The sequence below is a fragment of the Astatotilapia calliptera genome, chromosome 12 (assembly GCF_900246225.1).
Source record: "Astatotilapia calliptera chromosome 12, fAstCal1.2, whole genome shotgun sequence".
NCBI lineage: Eukaryota > Metazoa > Chordata > Actinopteri > Cichliformes > Cichlidae > Astatotilapia > Astatotilapia calliptera.
Window position 1 is genome coordinate 17524739 of NC_039313.1, and position 18443 is coordinate 17543181.

At 47.1% G+C, this 18443-nt stretch overlaps 1 protein-coding gene across 10 annotated transcripts in view; it reads left to right on the forward strand.

Annotated features, from left to right (window-relative positions):
* Positions 1-18443, forward strand: part of smtnb (smoothelin b) — a 54013-nt gene that overhangs the window by 10831 nt on the left and 24739 nt on the right. For all 10 annotated transcript variants that reach the window (XM_026186814.1, XM_026186815.1, XM_026186820.1 and 7 more), the window contains 4 exons: positions 13803-13960; positions 15416-15494; positions 15581-15659; positions 16707-16780. In XM_026186814.1, coding sequence (XP_026042599.1) covers positions 13803-13960; positions 15416-15494; positions 15581-15659; positions 16707-16780 — 390 coding nt within the window. The remainder of the gene's footprint in view (positions 1-13802; positions 13961-15415; positions 15495-15580; positions 15660-16706; positions 16781-18443) is intronic.

Sequence of the window (18443 nt, forward strand, 5' to 3'; positions counted from 1 at the left end):
AGTCTTCTCTTCATACTTGAAACGGAGACTTGCTTACTATGAACACTATGAAGCTGTAGCCTATAACACAAAATAAAAGAGTCCATCCGGGCAAGAAGGATTGCCACTTGGAAAATGTATTTTAATTTCAGAGAAAATGTTCAAACAGAGGGAGACTGAGGACAGGCAGGATAATGAGAGGTGGGAACAGGTGGGAACACAGCTGGGGGCTAATCTGACATAACATGACAAAGGGGAAGCAAAATTGAATACATCGAATGCAGGACAAGGACTATCAAGATAAAACAGGAAGCATGAAAAATATGGAGAAGCATTACTGACTGGAGAGACAGAGAGGGAACATGAAATACGGAAAGACAGGGAAGAAACTGAGACAGAACCCTAAAGACTAAAAACTATACATAAGCACAAATCCCATACAGACAAAAAAAAAACAACAACAACAAAAAAAACATGACTGACACTGCAATATTAACACAACTCAAAAACATAAGAACCCTGGGTCACCAGACCCAGTACCATGACAGTTTGTCTACTAGGAAGCTGAAGGGTAGCTCTGTATTTTTAAAGAATTACAGACAAGACTTAGTTGATGCTTAAAGCTGGTTTATTTAATTAATTTGTATCCAATTTACCAGTGTAAACATGGTGTTTGGGGTCTCATTGAAGGATTGATGTCATGGTAAGGTGTCCGCTGCTCCACTTTGAATATTGGTATGAACTTGAAACAGTGAGTACTTAGTGGATTTTCACCAAAATTGTGCCCACGTTCAAGACCATATTTGCTGGTTGTTGTTATTGTTGTTGTTTTTAAGGATGTTTTTTAAATTTTCACAAGAATTGCTAGTTCCCCTAGAGCAGGAGTCTCTATAACTCCAGTCCTCGAGAGCTACTATAACACACAGTAGCTCTTGAGGACTGGAGTTTGAGACCCCTACCTTACAGTATTTGGCCACTCCAACAATCAGAGGATTCCCTGTGAGCCGCGACTGGTTGGGGTGGGGGGAGTGAAAATAATTTATTTTTTTTTTAAAAAGCCAAAGTGATAAATATTGGAGCAACTTAATTACTTTTTTGTTAAAATCTTAAGCTGTTGTTATCAGTTTTAAAGGAGTATTGGGTTTGAATTGTAGATAAGTGTTTGCAGTGGATTTCTGCTGATTTCTTCTTCTGATTGCTTTTTCCAACCCCTGCTTGTGGTTTTGTCACTTTTGTCTGGGGTCAAAGAAGCAATGCTGGAGACTTTTGTCTCCCTCTGCTTCTCATTTTAATGCAGGGGGAACTCTCAGGCCAGGGTCAAAAAAGGGATGCTTGAGAACCTCCAAGGGTTTGATGCGCTGGTTTGCATCCAAGGCCAACATCCGTTTAATCAGGCTGACCAATAAATCTGTATCACTTTCAGGTCCTGTTCTAACTGTGATTACTTGTTTGAGGTCATCAAGATGCTGCAGTGTTATATTTCGAGTGTCGTTGGATTGGTATCCTGTCTCATACTGAAATTGTTCTTCTGCCTTAAATGTCCAGCGCTGTTTGCTGTGGTCGTTTTGTCCATGCCACAGTCTGAATTTTAAAGCATCGTAATCCATTTTCCCAGGGTAGGGGCACCCCCATAGCAAGTTCCACAGCTACCAGCCCCAGAGACCACATGTCAATTGCTTCATTATATGGAATATGAGGCATAACTTCATACCAAATTGTCTGCACACAGGTACCAGGAATCACTACAGACACAGGACGTGCTAGGCCAAAGTCAATAACTTTGACTTTGACGGGAGACTCATGGCGGTTCACAACTATTATGTTTCCAGGTTTGAGGTCAGCATGCACTATTCCCAAAGAACTGAGGTGGTACAGAGCATTTGATATTTGATTTCATTTCATTCGATAATTTGTAAAATTGGCCTCAATTCTCTTATGGGGAGACCCTGGTAATTCTGATCCTTTATGTAGTCCCACAGGTTTTGATCAATTTTGTCTGTTGCAAAATTTCAGGTTTGCTCTTGTTTATTTTAATAGCCACGTCCATATAATAAACTCCACAGGCATGAAAACTGAGAATTCTGTAGACTGGACATTGCTGGCGCTCACAGCAAAAGGATTTTGTCAATACGACTTGTAGTTTTCTCTTGGGAAGCATTTGTTTTGGGCTCACTTTTCTGTTTATTTAAACCAGCAGCAGACGGGCGCATGTCTGTCTGTGTGTGTCTGGTGCCACTGGCTGGAGTTGCTATAGCAACCAGGCTCACACCTGCCTGCTTAATGAGCTCTGTTTGTCACTCTGCCAAGATTCATCTTAAAACTGCTGCTGTGTCCACAGTGTTTGCTCTACAGCCATCATTTTACCCTCAAAACGTAGCCATCGTTATTCTCTTTCCAACAGTGTGTCTTCCAAAGCTCAGAGTTGTAAACTTTTTGAACTGTGTGGATCCAAGTAGAGGGATCACATTTCAGTCATTCAGAATGAATATGAACTTTTAATATTCATTCAGATGTTTTCTGACTCTGAATTTTCTTTTCTCATTACTCAGCTTTTTCTAATTTACACTTTAAAACATTGTGAGCTACTTTTCAACTTCTTCTGTGTGAATGTCAGCTTTCAACAGTTCTGCACTTTTGTTTTCAGGTGAAAAATTCTGTATTTTTCAGCTCATTCAACATTTTTTAACTTAAAATTCAGCAGATATGTCATATGAGCTCAAGACATTCAGCTATCAGCATTCACATTGCAGTTTCTTCAGAAAATGGGCTCAATATCACAAAAATGCATTTTTGTGATATTGTTCACACTAAATTTGACCCCTATTAATTTGTTATGAGTCAATCAAAGAAAATGTTGGTTTTGGAGAATTTTTAATTATAAAACCTTTGGTTTGTTTATTTACTGTATTTGGTTTTTCGTTTGCATGCCATGTCAAGCTTTTCCGTATATATTATTTATTATTATTTTAGATTCTCCTTCAGCTTCATATATTCTTATTTACACAAGCAGTGTGTGTGTGTGTGTGTGTGTGTGTGTGTGTGTGTGTGTGTGTGTGTGTGTGTGTGTGTGTGTGTGTGTGTGTGTGTGTGTGTGTGTATGATGTGGTTCACAAAACAAGCTGCAACGTTTGACCCAACTTTTGTGAACCTCTTCTCACAGCGTTGTTCAACAGTAATGCAGTTTTTACAGCTAACTTTTATACTTGTAATACCTGAGTTTAGTGTTGTAAAGTACATGCAAACCTCTTATATATTTAAATATATACAGCTGCAGAAGAAATCATATTTTTTGACTAATACAGGCAAATTAAAAAATTTAAAATTTAAAAAAAAAAAAGAAATTTTCAGCACGCAACGTTTCATGTTCCCATCAAGGCTCCTGTGTGTTACCATTCAACCCAGTGCACAAAAACGTCTGAAAGCCAGAGCTTTCATATAATAAGTGGTCTATTTGTTAAAGATGCTCAGACATTCAGAGGCTGTGTACTGCTCTGCGTTATTACCAAACAATGATCTAACGCTGGGAAAAGAATAGAGGTTGACACATCATTTGTATATTAATCCTGTCTAAGCACTGCATGTTTTCACATGTTTCACAATGTCAAAATGTAGTCCTGAAAATACCAGCGGTCATGGGAACTACTACAAAGGCAGTTTTGAGTACTTTGGCAGGCTTTGATTTGTCTGTGGACAGATTTTTGCCAAGTCGCCTTGGAGGTCTTGTGGGCCCATGATTGACAGGCTACAGCTACGGTGAAAAGACTCCAGCACATTAAATGTAGGACAAAGAGTAACCTGTCTTTGTGTGGGACTATGCTAGGAGTTCATTTTGACATATCTAACAAACCTATCTAATATGTTTGGCATTTGAATGTAACACTCTCAGTTAATAAACAGTATAAGTAAGTATATATAAGTATAAGTATAAGCAAAAACAGAAGATAAAGGTTTGTTTGTTTTTTTTGGGCTAATTTTTAAAAAAGTTTTACATATTAAAACTGATGTCACTAGACAAGATGTCACAAGCTACTCTGTCTGGTAACATCTTCAGGTTTTAGAAAAGTTGCCTCCACTTGAGCCAACCAAATCTGAGTGTGTGGGACAGCACCTCCCCTAGCCTAAGCTGTTTTGACAGCACAAGACCCACAGAGGGCAGTTTTTATGATGTAGTTGATGCCAATATTGTGACTACCTTAAATCCCCACCTTTTTAACCACATCTGGTGCAGTTTCTATATCGGGCAAATTAAAATTAAATTGGCCTCCCGAAACATAGTCCTATTGAAACCTGTGTCTCTCATGTGTACCAGATGACTTCAGAGGGTGCTCCTGTCCTCAGGAGCATGTCGTCAGCTGGTTGGGATTACTGGTAAACCGTAGGAGCTCTCTAATTGGCTGTGATTGATTGAGCTGCTTCAGTCGGATGTCTTTTGGAGGTTTGAGGTTTTGACTCCATAGAAAGCTGCTGCTTGGCAGGAAGTGACTCAAAGCACCCTTCAAGTGCAAGTTTTTACCAACTCCCTTGTGAAGCAACTTTCTTTTGTCATTCGCCTCCTCTCTCCTTGTTTCCTCACAAATATCATGGCGTAATGTCTCTAATACCTGTCTCCCAGCAAGGATTGTTCTCTCATCACCCTCTCATATCCACCTCCTTCCTCCTGGATCTCACCGGCTGAGTCAGGTGAGGCTGACAGGTGTGGCGGCATTTTCCTTGAAGGTCTTTCAGCACAGCAGACCAGACTGCAGCATGACTGTCTGCAGTCATTAAAGGTGCTGATATCTGGCGCTGATGTCTCAGTGACTGCATCATTTTCTGTAAAAACGTACTCTGCGTGTGTGACGACGTCGTCATGTGCGATTTCTGAGTCATGCGTCTTGTTAGAGGCACGAGCAACGTTTTCTGTCTGGGTGTAACGGCCTCTTTCTGGGTCACTGTGTCGCTGTTTGGAGCCACAGTGACAGTTGGTGAGCCAGAGGTTTGTGGTCTGGTTTGAAAAATGCCTGCAGGGACGGTCACTGGTGTGAGATGCTGTCAGCGTGTAACCAGAGGGATATTTTTCCCCTTCTCCGCTCTCATGACACAGCTCACTCTTTGTCAAGGCCGCTGTCACGAGGCGCCAACTGGACTCTGTTACTACCCAAGCGCATGTTTCCGTCTCTGCTTCTTTGACCGTTATTCTGTTTTGTTTGGCAGGCATCCAGGTGTAAGGTGTGTTTTATTAGTCTGGGTTAAGCCCGCTCATTTCTTTCCTGTGTGAGGAAGTGCAGATATGTAAAGGGAGAAAGTGGGTTACAGTCTTTGGCGGCACTGGCCAGTTGAATTCAACAAATAAATGTTGCAACCAATCCAGCAGCCATCTGTCTGCTGATTGGTCCGTTTAAACCCCCTGTACATGTTAGACGTTACTATTTGAAGTTGTTTTTAGAGCAGGTCAAGTCGAAGTGCTCGAGTCTGCTCTTAATGACTTTAATTCCTCCATTTAAGTCACATGCTCTGATTCTCTCCACACTGTTTAATCATTTCTCATGATTTTTGTTTTAAGTTTAAGCTGAATTGGAGCCTGCTAGAGAATGCTAGGCACACATTACTGTCTTTGAATTGAGGGTTGAAGCTGTGCTGCTCTAAATCATGAATAAATAAATTAGTTAGCCCTGATACTTGGTGAAAAGAGTACTGGCTGTACCATCACATCCTGACACTCGCTCAGCGCAGAGCCCGGCAGCGTGGTAAGGGATGACTCGAGGGAGAGTGTTTGAGTTAGTGTAACACGGGCGTGTGAAGGACACACTGGCCAGTGATGAGCGAATGTGATCTCATTTTCCTGCTTCACAATCAGAAACCAGCCATTGTCTCACCAGGTCATAGTTTCTCTGTGCTGGGCTAGAAACAAACCCAGTGCCTGATTGCTGTATTTCGCTGCCTTCTTTTTCTCTTGTGAGTCAGTAGGAATGTGAGGAATGACCTTTGCGAGGACTGACTGTTTCCCACCCAGCTCTCATCTGCCCATTTTTAGTCATGCACAGGTCTAGTTTCTCCTTCGTTTTTCTTTGTCATCCTAACGCTCCATTTCTTTACTATAACCTATTATCCATCTCCTGCTTTCTCATATCCTTTCTTTCCAGCTGTTTATGAGCACTTTCTCTTCTTACCCTTTCTTTTCAGTCAGCTCAGCACATTGAATTTCCACAAATTGCAGCATAAAGAAAGAGCCCCTGTGAGCCGGAGTAGCTTGGGCTGCATATTTTGTGAAACCTCAAAAACCACTGGACCTCTTCATCTCTTGTGAGAAGTGCCTCCTCCTCCTCTTCCTCCCATGGGCCTAGCAGTGGGGCTACATCAACCCCCTTTTTCAAGCCATCAGCATGTGGGGCTTAGCTTAACAACCACATCCAGCTCCCTTCAGAAGAAGGCAGTTGGCACACACAGGTTTGAGTCACAACACTGCAGGTTTTAACCGGTGCAGCGGGAAACCTTAAAGTGTGTGAGCATGAGATTCATAAGAAAAGCCTGCCAGAGGAGCTGTTCCTCTCTGCGTGTGTTGACAGGTTCCTGCTGTTGTGTTTTTTTTGTTTTTTTGTTTTAAAAAGAGCGATTTATCTCCCGTTTGACAGGAGAGGGCTCTCTCTACCCTGCGCTCACGGCTGTTGCTGACACGAAGGCGCCTGTCTTGTTGAAGTGGTGTTTCTGTCTGCAGGTGTGCTTTTATATACACTTGAACACCTTAATTAGTCCTCTTTGGCTCGAGGAAAAGATGTGCCTTTTAAGTAACAGCCACTCAGAGCGATGAAATGGCTCACTCAGTGTTTTAAGTGGGCCATTCAACTTTTCTGGGTCCCGCTGCAGTCTGGCTGCCATTCAGCGAGACAGGGTAAGACACCACAGTAGTGTGTTGACCCGGGGAGACAAACACACTTCTCATCCTTAGTGCTGAGCACCAGCTGTTGCCAGGCCAATTTCTAATCCTGCGCTCTGTCTCGTCACATTAGTGAACTCTGATCACTTGTCATCGCAAATCTCTAAAGCGCCCATCACCCTACTGACCCTATAACTCTTTACTACATGTTCGAAAGTAAGCCAGCAGTGCATGGATGGGAACTTCTACTCTATTTGAACTCTCAAAATGTCTAAATGGAGCATCTGAAGCATCTAAGCATTTTTTTTCTTGTTGGAAAAAAAAACGAATAGTTATGTCTATAACTTCTGTTCCCTGAAGGAGAGGAACGAGGTACAACACATAAGTATGGGATATCACGCCCTCGCGTGTCCTGGCTGAAGAAACCTTTATTCACGCCTTTACGGCAGATGACGTGTGATGACACGCGCAAGGCCCCGCCCGCACATATAGCCGCTGCCATCACCGTCATCCCTCAGTTCGATAGCCGCTCTTCACCGAGCCAACTGCTCAGTGGGGCCACCCTGTGTTGTACCTCGTTCCTCTCCTTCAGGGAACAGAAGTTATAGACATAACTATTCGTTCCCTTTCAGTCGATTCACTCGGTACAACACATAAGTATGGGACCTATATACACGCCCCGCAGAGCAGCCACCGAACCGGAACGGGACCACCACATCCTCAGTGAGTGGTAGACCCAGCAGAAAGGACAGCATGAGCCACCGAAGGGGCTGTAACGTCCAACCGATAAAACCGCACAAAAGTGTGCGGCGACGCCCAATTAGCCGCTGCACAAATATCAGCCACAGGCACCCCTCTAAAAAGAGCCCATGAGGTCGCCATCCCCCTGGTGGAATGAGCTCCCACCCCGTGGGGCAACGCAAAACCTCCGGCGCTGTATGCCAGCGAGATAGCTTCTACAATCCAGTGGGACAGCCTCTGTCTGGACAGAGCTCTACCTCTATTCGGATTAGCGAAGCAGACAAACAACTGGTCACACAAACGCACATCCCGAGTGCGCTCAATGTAGGTGCGTAGCGCACGCACCGGACAAAGAGAATGCACCCTCCTCTGCTCCTCAGATTCAAAAGGAGGGGAGCAAAAGCTCAGCAACTCAAACTCCATCGAACTATAAGATGCAGGCATGACCTTGGGAAGATAGGCGGCATTCGGACGCAATACGACCTTGCGGCCATCAGGAGAAAACTGTGTGCAGGCAGGATGCACAGACAGCGCATGAAGGTCCCCCACTCGCTTCGCCGAGGCCAAAGCGAGAAGTAATGCGGTCTTATACGAAAGAAGTTTCATATCTACCGACTCAACGGGTTCAAACGGAGGGCCACAAAGGGCCTCCAGCACCAAAGACAAGTCCCAAGCAGGGACACTGGACTTAAGCACGGGCCTCAGCCGGCGAACCCCTTTCAGAAAACGCACGGCGAGGGGATGCGCACCTGGTGTCACCCCGTCAAAACCGATATGACAAGCAGATATAGCCGCTAAATAAACCTTGATCGTCGAAAACGAAAGGCCTTTATCCAACAGCTCCTGCAGGAATGTCAAAACATCCACAATAGAGCACTGAAACGGGAGAGTGTGGCGGCCCTGGCACCATCGCTCGAAGGCTCGCCATTTGTAAGCGTACAAGCCTCTAGTAGACGAGGCCCTGGCGCTCTGAATCGTCGCTACCACACTAGGTGGCAGACCCTTAGCAACCAAGTTTAACCTCTCAGCAGGTAAGCATGAAGGTGCCACAGATCCGGGCGCGGATGAAACACTTCCCCCCCCCCGCCTGAGAGAGGAGATCCCTGCGGAGAGGAAGCTGCCAAGGACTTGCTGCAAGCAGGCTGATTATTTCTGCATACCACGACTTCGCGGGCCACCAAGGGGCCACCAGGATCAGAGAGAGGGAATGCCGACGCACCCTCTCCAGAATTGGAGATATCATTTCCACTGGGGGAAATGCATACAGGAGCACGTCTGGCCATTGGTGCGCTAGCGCGTCCAAGCCCAAGGGTGCATCGTGGTCGATTATGGAGAAGTACAGGGGGCAGTGAGCATTCACCCTGGAAGCAAAAAGATCTATTTGCGCCTCGCCAAATAGATCCCAAATCTGAGCCACTATTGAAGGGTGTAACCTCCATTCTCTCACCAGAGGACCCCCCCTGGAGAGAAGGTCCGGCCCCAGGTTCAGGTGGCCCGGGACATGGGTGGCTCTTAGAGTCAGAAAATGAACACTGCACCATAACAGCAGAGAGCGAGACAGCTGCAACAGGGGAAGAGAGCGTGTTCCTCCCTGCCTGTTTATATAAGACACCACTGTTGAATTGTCCGTCCTGACTAAGACATGCTGGCCCTGCAGGACTGGACGGAAACGCTTTAGAGCTAAGAACACTGCTAACAGCTCTAAGTGGTTGATGTGCAGCTGGCGCTGAGCCGCGGACCAGATCCCTCTCACTGACGCACCCTCGCACAGCGCTCCCCACCCACTTAGGGAAGCATCTGTGGACACCACCTTGCGAAACAACACCCTCCCAATCCGAGAGCCCTGGTGCAGTAGCCCGGGCTCCCTCCAAGGACGGAGAGCTAGCATGCAAGACGCAGTTACCGGCAGCCTCCTCCGGAGGTGACGCGAAGCACACAAACGGTGAGAGAGAGTCCAGCGTTGAAACGCTCTCATTTTCAACAGCCCAAGCGGCACTACGGCGATCATAGATGCCATCATGCCCAACAAGCGCAATATCGTCTGGAAACGCAGTCTGCGTCCCAGCTGAAATTGAGCGAGGCAGCGATGAAACGCGGCCACTCTGTGCTCTGACAACCGTGCGCGGCTGGAAAGAGAGCATATTTCCAGACCGAGAAAAGCGATCTGTTGACCTGGGATTAGCGAGCTCTTCTGAAAGTTCACAGAGAACCCCAGTGTCTGAATGTGTGACAGAACCCGCGACAGCTGCGTCTCCGCCTGTTCTCTGGAGCAAGCCACGAGAGCCCAGTCGTCCAGGTAGGCCAAGATGCGGATGCCCCTCTTCCTGAGGGGCGCTAGCGCTGCCTCGGCACATTTCGTAAAGGTGCGGGGAGCGAGCGACAGCCCGAACGGCAGCACTAGGTATTCGTAGGCTACGCCCTCGAATGCAAACCTCAGAAACTGCCTGTGTTTCGGGTGTATAGCGACATGAAAATAAGCATCTGTTAGATCGATTGTCGCAAACCAATCTCCCGGGCCGACTGCACTCAGGAGCTGTCTGAGTGTTAGCATCTTGAACCTGTACGTTCGCAGGTACGTGTTCAAGACTCGCAGGTCGAGGATGGGACGAAGCCCTCCCCCTTTCTTCGGAATGACAAAATAACGGCTGTACCAACCTTTGTCCGTCTCCGAAGCGGGGACCACCCGTATTGCTCTCTTCTGTAATAGCGCCTGTATTTCCTCTCTGAGTACCAAGGCTGCCTCGGGGTTGACAATCGTGTTCACGACTCTTTGGAAACGAGGCGGCTTGACCCGGAACTGCAACCGGTAACCCATGGCAACGGTTTGCAGCACCCACGGAGAGGGGGCGCAAGCGCGCCACTGAGGGAAGTGAGCAGCCAGCCGGCTGGCCTGCAGCACTGACGGCGGGGCGCCGTCGCCCCCCAGTGTGTCTGCAGGGGACTGCATCCCCTGCCTGACCTGGCTCATTTCGCCTGCAGGTTGAGCATTTGAGATTGTTTGAGAGTAAACCACACTCTTTATTGATTGCAACATGGGAACATGTACATTTATACATTTTGTTGGGTGCACCTTTTCCGGGGCATAACAATGAAAAACAGCGGGAACACTCGATGTGGTCGCTTGAACATTCAACACATCTGAACCGTGTGCAGGGGTTATGTGCTTGGGAGACCGCGATAGGGAAGTGCAGCGCCTTCTGGGGCTGACAACCTGAACAGAACTTAAGCGGCACCTCTTGTGCGGCAACAGAGGGGTAAGAGCAGCGTCTCCCTGCTGCCGGATCCCTTCCCCACTCGCAATCACAGCTAGGAGGGCTGAGGCTTCTTCCTCCTGGGCGTCGGGTCCCGTCGGGGGCCCGGGGGAGGGCCTTTGCCCCAGGCCAACTGGCGTGGAGCTCGGGCCGGAGTACGTGCTCTCGCCGGCGGCCCTCCCACTCCAGCAGTGGGCGCCGGTCTCTTGCCAGCTGTCAGAGGAGCGGCGGGCCTGTGAGAGCTAGCAGTGGGCTTGGGCTGGGGCTGGCGTCTGGGGATGATGTCGCGCAGAGCTTCCGTCTGCTTCTTCCTCAGATCGAATCTAGCCTGAATGGCTTCAAGTGAATGTCCGAATAACCCAGCCGCAGACACTGGTGCGTCCAGATACACAGCTCTGTCTCTATCAGGGACGTCGGAGAGGGTCAGCCACAGGTGCCTCTGCGCCACCACTGTCGAAGCCATCCCTCTGCCCAGGGAGAGCGCTGCACAGCGAGACGCACGGAGGATGTAATCCGTGGTGACTCTAACCTCGTTAAGAAGAGGTGACAGCGGGCTGTCCTCCGGAACCAGCGATCCAAGCTCCGCCAGGCACATTGCTTGGTACGTCTGGAGCATGGTGACGGAGCTCATGGCTCGAGCGGTGCCGGCCTGAGCCCGATAAATCTTCTCCAGCTGCGAGGCCGAGAATCTGCAGTGCTTGGACGGCAGAGTTGCGGGGCCACCGACACCATGGTTATGGGACGGGGCCAGATAAGCAGCCAGAGACGGCTCCATAGGGGGTGGGTTAGCTAAACCAGCTCCCTCGGCGCCGTCCAATTCCATGTACTGTCCATAGCCGGGCACAGTGACGCGGGTAGACAGAGGTTTGTCCCATGACGCTGTTAGCTCGCAGAGAAAGTCTGGGAACATGGGGAGGCAGTTTTTGGCCGTTGCGGGCTCCGGTGGAAGGAAAAAACCCGCAAACCGCGACGGCTTCCGAGCTGGTGGAGGAGAGGGCCAGTCCACCTGCAGCTTCTCAGCGGCACGGCGAAACAGGGAGAAAAGAGAGGTGTCATCGTGGCCGACCGGCGCAGCAGCGGCGGCATATTGGGTCGACAATGAGCTCTCCTGCTCATCCTCCGACAAACCATGGATGTCCAGGCCGATGTCCAGCACGTCATCGACTTCCTGGGGAGCGCTGGCGGGCTTCAACCCAGGCTGAAGCCCGTCAGCGCTCCTGCATGGTTCCGGTCCGTCATCGGCTAACCCGTCAACGTATTCCATGTGGTCAGCCCAGCTAATCGCGGGGACATCGACCTGAAAATTTTCGTCTTCGGACTCGGACGAAGCCGGGGCTCCAGACTCGGAAAGAAGAGGGTCATGCCGTGCGACAGCCGAGCGTCCCAGCACTCTTTCCACAAACGTCACCCGTCTTTCCAGGGTCGAGCGTCGGAGCTGGCGACAAAACGCACAAGCTTCGGGCTCCGTCAACGCTCTCCTAGCGTGGACGATCCCCAGGCAGACAGGGCAGGCATCGTGCTGGTCGCTGTCGTGCAAAGAGAAACCACATCCCTGAGGACAGGGGCGAACAGAAGATTTCTGCTTTGCTCGCTTCGGTTTGGAGTCCATTCCCAAAACGCAAAGCGAAACGCTGCACAAGAAAAACTTGAAAATAGCGCTCCGCGGGCAGCCTACGCACCAGCTGGGCGGTGGAGGCTAACACCAACAGGGGCAGTTAAGCTAGGTTCAAGTTGGCAGACAACGGAGCTAACTAGCAGTAGCTAGCTAGCCCAACTCAGCAGAGGTGTTCTCAGCGAGGTGAAGAGCGTAAGAACTGAGGGATGACGGTGATGGCAGCGGCTATATGTGCGGGCGGGGCCTTGCGCGTGTCATCACACGTCATCTGCCGTAAAGGCGTGAATAAAGGTTTCTTCAGCCAGGACACGCGAGGGCGTGATATCCCATACTTATGTGTTGTACCGAGTGAATCGACTGAAAGGGAACACACTGAAGTCAGGGTTCAGTATTTTGCCAAAGGATAACTAGAATAACTAGAGGAGCCAGGGATCGAACAAACGACCTTCTGATTAGTAGATAACCCACTCCACTTCCTGAGCCACAGTACACAGTACTCTCTCAGCCCTACCAGGGATACATCCATGACCTTTGTCACCACAAACTATAGTCTGACCAAGCCATGAGATCGGTGGGAAAGCTAATTATACTACTGAGTACGCGCACATACTTGGAGCTGGAGTTCAATGATTCCAGATTTGTATTTTTTCAAACAGCTGAAGGTTGCGTGAAAAGCTTATCCTACATGCCAACCATGCCTGCATGAGCAAATGATAACGGTGTCATCCAAAGTTATCTGCAATGCATGGAAAAAATCCCAAATCTCTCCAATTAATTCTCTAGCTCTTCCAACACATTCCTCAACACCATTTACACCATTTATTATCCTAATCGCAGTCACACCTAATCGCAATTAGGCTCGCATAATTAAAAATCGCTGAGTTGAGTCCCAAACTTTATTGGATACGCTGTCTCTCGTGTGTGTGTGTGTGTGTGTGTGTGTGTGTGTGTGTGTGTGTGTGTGAGAGAGAGCTGGGATTAATTACTGAGACCAAAAGTAACAACATATTGTAACTATAATGTAATTACCAAATTTAGTACTATAACGTCACATTACTGCATTACTGGTGAAATAAAATGTGATCGCAGTAATGTGTTACTTTTGTTACGTGTTACGCTCAGTGCTGCTCGCCACCTTGTACTTACACTGTCAGCAGGTCTGTGACTCTTTACCTGCAGACTCTCATGTAACTATGTGGCCATTTCCTGAAATGTGAGCAAGCCTCTGCGCTGTATTTACTTGTGAATATGTGCAGATATGCAAACGTAAGACTAAACTTTGCAAGCCAAATGTTTGCCGCTCTGTGCAGCCTCCATCCTTCATGCACTTTATTCTGTTTGTCTTTTATTATGGTGTCTGCAGCTGGATGGAACTGTGGATCTGGACGAGAGGCGCTGCATCCGTTCAGCCATCCGGGAGCTGAGGAGGAGGGAGATTGAGGACATGGAGGCAGCTCTGGCTAGCAAGAGATTTCGACCCACACGCCTCAATCAGCAGGAGGACAAGGAGAACCAGCACAGGTGAAGCTGCACACACAGACACACAGATGTCTGTGCTGATGACAGTTTACTAGGCCAGGTGAACTGGAAATGCTGAAAAAACAATCTTCAACTCCACTGGGAAAGCTCTGGAAAAGTCAAGTTAGCAAATCACAGGAGAGAGAAAACTGCAACAGTAAAGTTTCCCATCCCTAAAATTTCCACCTAGTGTGGCTGTTTTACAATAAATACTTTCACTTTCAAATATCCCACACCGTCATGTGTCACATTAACGTAGATCAGCTATCGCAGTCTGTTTGATTATTTACCTTTCAGAGACTTTCCAGCACCTGTCGTCCAGCTAAGCAGCGTGGACTAATGGGTTACTTATTTGAATCACTTTATGTTGCCATAAACATAGCACAGATTCTGGTAAACCCGAGTAAAATTAAAATATTATCTCTTGAAATCTCTCCAGTAATGACCGACTAGAGAATTAAAAATGAAAAGCAAACAAATTTACAGCAAAATTGAAACAAGTTTCTTTCAGATGACAAAAGGGGGGAAAAAGGTCGAATCATTTGCTAAATAAAGACAATAAGGAACAAGAATCAAGCAGGAACTCAAAGTGTGGATGATTTGAGAAAAATCCCAAGTTCCACGTGATCTGCGACATATTTTATAGGTTTTCATTAAAGTTCAAGACTGCACCACAATCCCATCATCTGTTCTGGAGTAAAGGGAAGAAGTGACATTATTGGATAAGAAGCAGACGCACAGAATCAGCCGCCACTCTCCTCCTCCATCGCCGAATCCTAATATAAGAGTGGTGACGGGGCCCTGATTGTTTCCATTCAGTGCTGCTCTCGAATGACTTGCGTTACAATAACACAGGAGGTGCCTCAGTGAAGCTGCTAAAGAAAGCATGCTTTTGCACATGCATGCACGTATTCATATGCCAGGACACAGAAACCCATCTGAAAGTGGGATAGAAATGGGGTAGGAGGAAAGGCCATTGTCCCGTGCCTCACAGTGGTGGAATGTGAAGTATTCCACTCCGGCATTGCTGCGCATCTTTTTAATGCCAAAGAGCGGAGAGAAGCGAGGATAATGAGTATGTGAGTAATAGAAACCACCATAAAAGCAAGGAGTGAAATGGAGAATATGAGGCTGAAAAAGGGAAAATAAATGCAGCTTTTTTTTTAGGGGTGGGGGGGAATGTCATTGGCTGTCAAATCTGTCATGTCGTAATATCACTTCTTCCATGCTCGATTTGGGAGTGTTCCCTCTGGGTTTTCTCTCTGCCAAGAAAACCGTCCTTTATCTTTCAAATTACCTTCAGCTGCCTGTAATATATGGGCAGAAGCTTCAGATTAGAGTCAGAGGAGCCAAAGTTTTACAGTCTGATATTTTAAACTATTAGGCTTTCTAGTTTGTTTCATGGTGAGTGGGGACTAGTTGAAGATCCATTAAAATGTCTTTGCGTTTCTTTCTCAGGTCAGAATCCAACGAGAACTTGGATGGGCTGAAACAGAAACTGCAATCAATCCGGGACATCGACGAGCTTCAGCAAATGGTGAATATCGTATCGTAATATCAGTAATGCTAACGTCTCACATCACTTTGTAGTTTCACTGAGCTTTTGCGTGTGTTTGCTCATAGCTCAACGCAGCCAGCGAGTTCAAGGAGAGGAGAATGATCCGAGCGGCCATTCGGCAAGTTCAAGAGGAGCAGCAGCAGGGTGAGTGGGATCCAGTAACACTTGTCTGACGGAGCGGAATCAGAAACATCTTGTCTTATAATGACAAATCAAATTAGGGTGTTGCAGTCTTCATGCCACGGTGGCATCTCAAACAGTTTAACCAAGCTATAATTTGCACCAGTGTAATTAGAGAGAAATGCACCAGAGGGAAATATGTCAGAATTTCAAGTCTTCAGATGTTTGCGGTTTGTTGCAAAAGATGTAAATTGGTTTGATGAGGATGCAGAGAGGAAGAAATTCCAGAGATGGACTAATTATTGCTCATTTACAGATGAAAATTATTACATTGTTATGAAATAATCCCTGGTTCTCTCATACTGGGCCTTGGTGCAACAATAGACAGGGAGAACATGCAAACACATGCACATAAAAAGGCCTCGGCCAGATGGTGGATTTGAACCCAGGACCTTCTTGCTGTGAGGCAACGGCACTAACTAGGCTGAAAAACTGCCTAAAAATCAAGCCGTTTGCATAGTCTCGTGCATGCGCTTTTGGCTTAGAGTTATCTTGCACATTCACTGATTCCATGTGCTACAGCATCCATCATTGTAGCACTTGGACATCAATACTTCAAGAGCCATCCAGGCACCATGTGCACATCCAGAAGAGGGTGCTAGAATTAAAGGTAAAGAAATGAACTTAGCTATTCATTGTGGAACGTGAAAGTAAAAGTAAGTTGGCCTTATCATTGTCTTGGCCATAAAGTATGTTCACGTGTGAGCGCTCAGTGCCATAGTTACTAGGGCAGATCTACGATGCTGGGTCAGATAGGGGATTCCTGTCATGCCTAAGTGCTGTCTGGCCCGTGTGAACATTGAACTGCACGTAGGAGGCTGTATGTACAGGGTGATACACGCACACAAAAAAGCAACCCATTTTCAATTTAACTTGTGTCCCCCTGTGTTTCCTCTTCTTTTAAAATCACACATGACCAGAATGTTAACATGAGATGAGATTATGAGAAGGTATCTACTTTGCTCTAAATATTCCTGTACTGTATTTCTATTGTGTGCCCCTGTTTGTTAGTGGTCGTGGAGAGGGGGAAGACTTCTGGCTTGGAGCCTGAGGGTGTGCAGTCCCAGAGCAGCATGGGAACTGGGGTGAGTACTGCAGAGTTACTGGAGTGGGAAGAAGAACGATTAAATGTCACAGCGCTGTGCTGGTGCAGTCCTGACATCTCACTTATATCTGACGGGTAAACCGTCTGGTGTCAACTTCCATTTACAAAAATCATCTATGCATGGGGCCGTTTACGGGTGTCACGTTCTGTTGCATGGCAGCAGTGACCACCGAGGTTTCTCTGCTGCCGCAGTGAAGAATGCACAAAACAACAAACAATGAGACTTGAGTCACTTACCGGAGCGGGAATATAGCTGCACACAAAACAAAAAAACACATGCCTGAGGCGCCACAGAGGGAGGAATGTGTTTGTCACATATTCCTATTCAGGTTCGACCAAACCGAGGAAAATGATAAAATGTGCTTTGACTTTGGTGTGAGGGCGGAAAATTGTTTTTGACAGGGAGAGTCTCCCAGGTGCTGTCATTTCACACACATGTAACTGAAAAGCCTGTCTCATTTTTGAAGAAAAAAAAAGTTTTAAAGTATGGATTTCTTAAGATTTCTGTTACATCTGTCGGACAACTACTTTTAGCTGGAGTATTCGGCCTTGTCTCAGAGGTCCCTCACAGCTGGTGTGCCCTCTTGTGGCTGAGCAGCGGAGCCTTACAGGAGGAGACGTTAGGTTATCCGCTGTCAGTGATCAGTTTCTTGATAAAAGCTCTCTTTCCAGTGGATAGGATTTCTATAGGGAAAATTCATTTTGTATGCAGCCACTGCTCTTAAGACTAAGTCCCTGAGTGATGAGACCACCTCCCATATCTGTGCTTTTAAAGAGGGGAAAAATACAGTCACTCACCTTATCAGAGTTCTGGTGTTTCATTTAAAAGCACTTGTTTTTCCCACCACAGAGATGCAAAGGGGGAGAAATGAAAGGCTTTTAGTATCAGTCCCATTGTCTGCTGGAGCCTGTGCTTTGCTTGCATTCCTGTGTGTGTGTGTGTTCTCCTCAGCTAGGAAGTGATGATGGCATGTTGGCGTAACAGGATGCCCTATCACTCAAGCCTATTTTACCTCACTTCCTTCAAGACAGCTGAACAGTACGTTGGTGAAATTGTGAGGATGGACGAGGAGGGGGAGTGGGAAAATGCGGAGGTCGGGGGTTGAATTCGGAAGGATGGACAGACAGACGGCCCACCAGCTGTGCCCCGGCAGTCTTAAAAGTCTGTACTGAAATGGGAATGTGGGCCAAAAAAAACAGCAGCCAGCAACAGCAGCAGCAGCAGCAGGGCTCCTTCCAGTCACATCACAGCGTCGGATCTCTTTGAGCCTCTTACAATTGTTCCGTTGAAGATGGTCTTAGATAGGCCTGAAAAGCAGCACGCAGGCACAAGCGGCATGCAGTATGTGTATGTGAGCCTGGACTCAAGAAGTTGCCTGTATACAAAATGATGAACGAAGGTGTTTAATTAGTAGGTTAATACGGCTGTTTGTCTGTATTTATGCTAGATTCCGATCGCATTTAGAATTTAATGTTTCTAATGCTCACATGCGCGGGTAGCTGAGGTACACTTAAAGTTTCCTTTTGCCCATTTTCTAGTAACCACGTGGAAACTTTAATTATATGTATGTAGCAGAAAAAAATGTCAGCACACAGAAAGGGTCCTTTTGATTATTGCAACACATAAAGGCACAAAATATTTA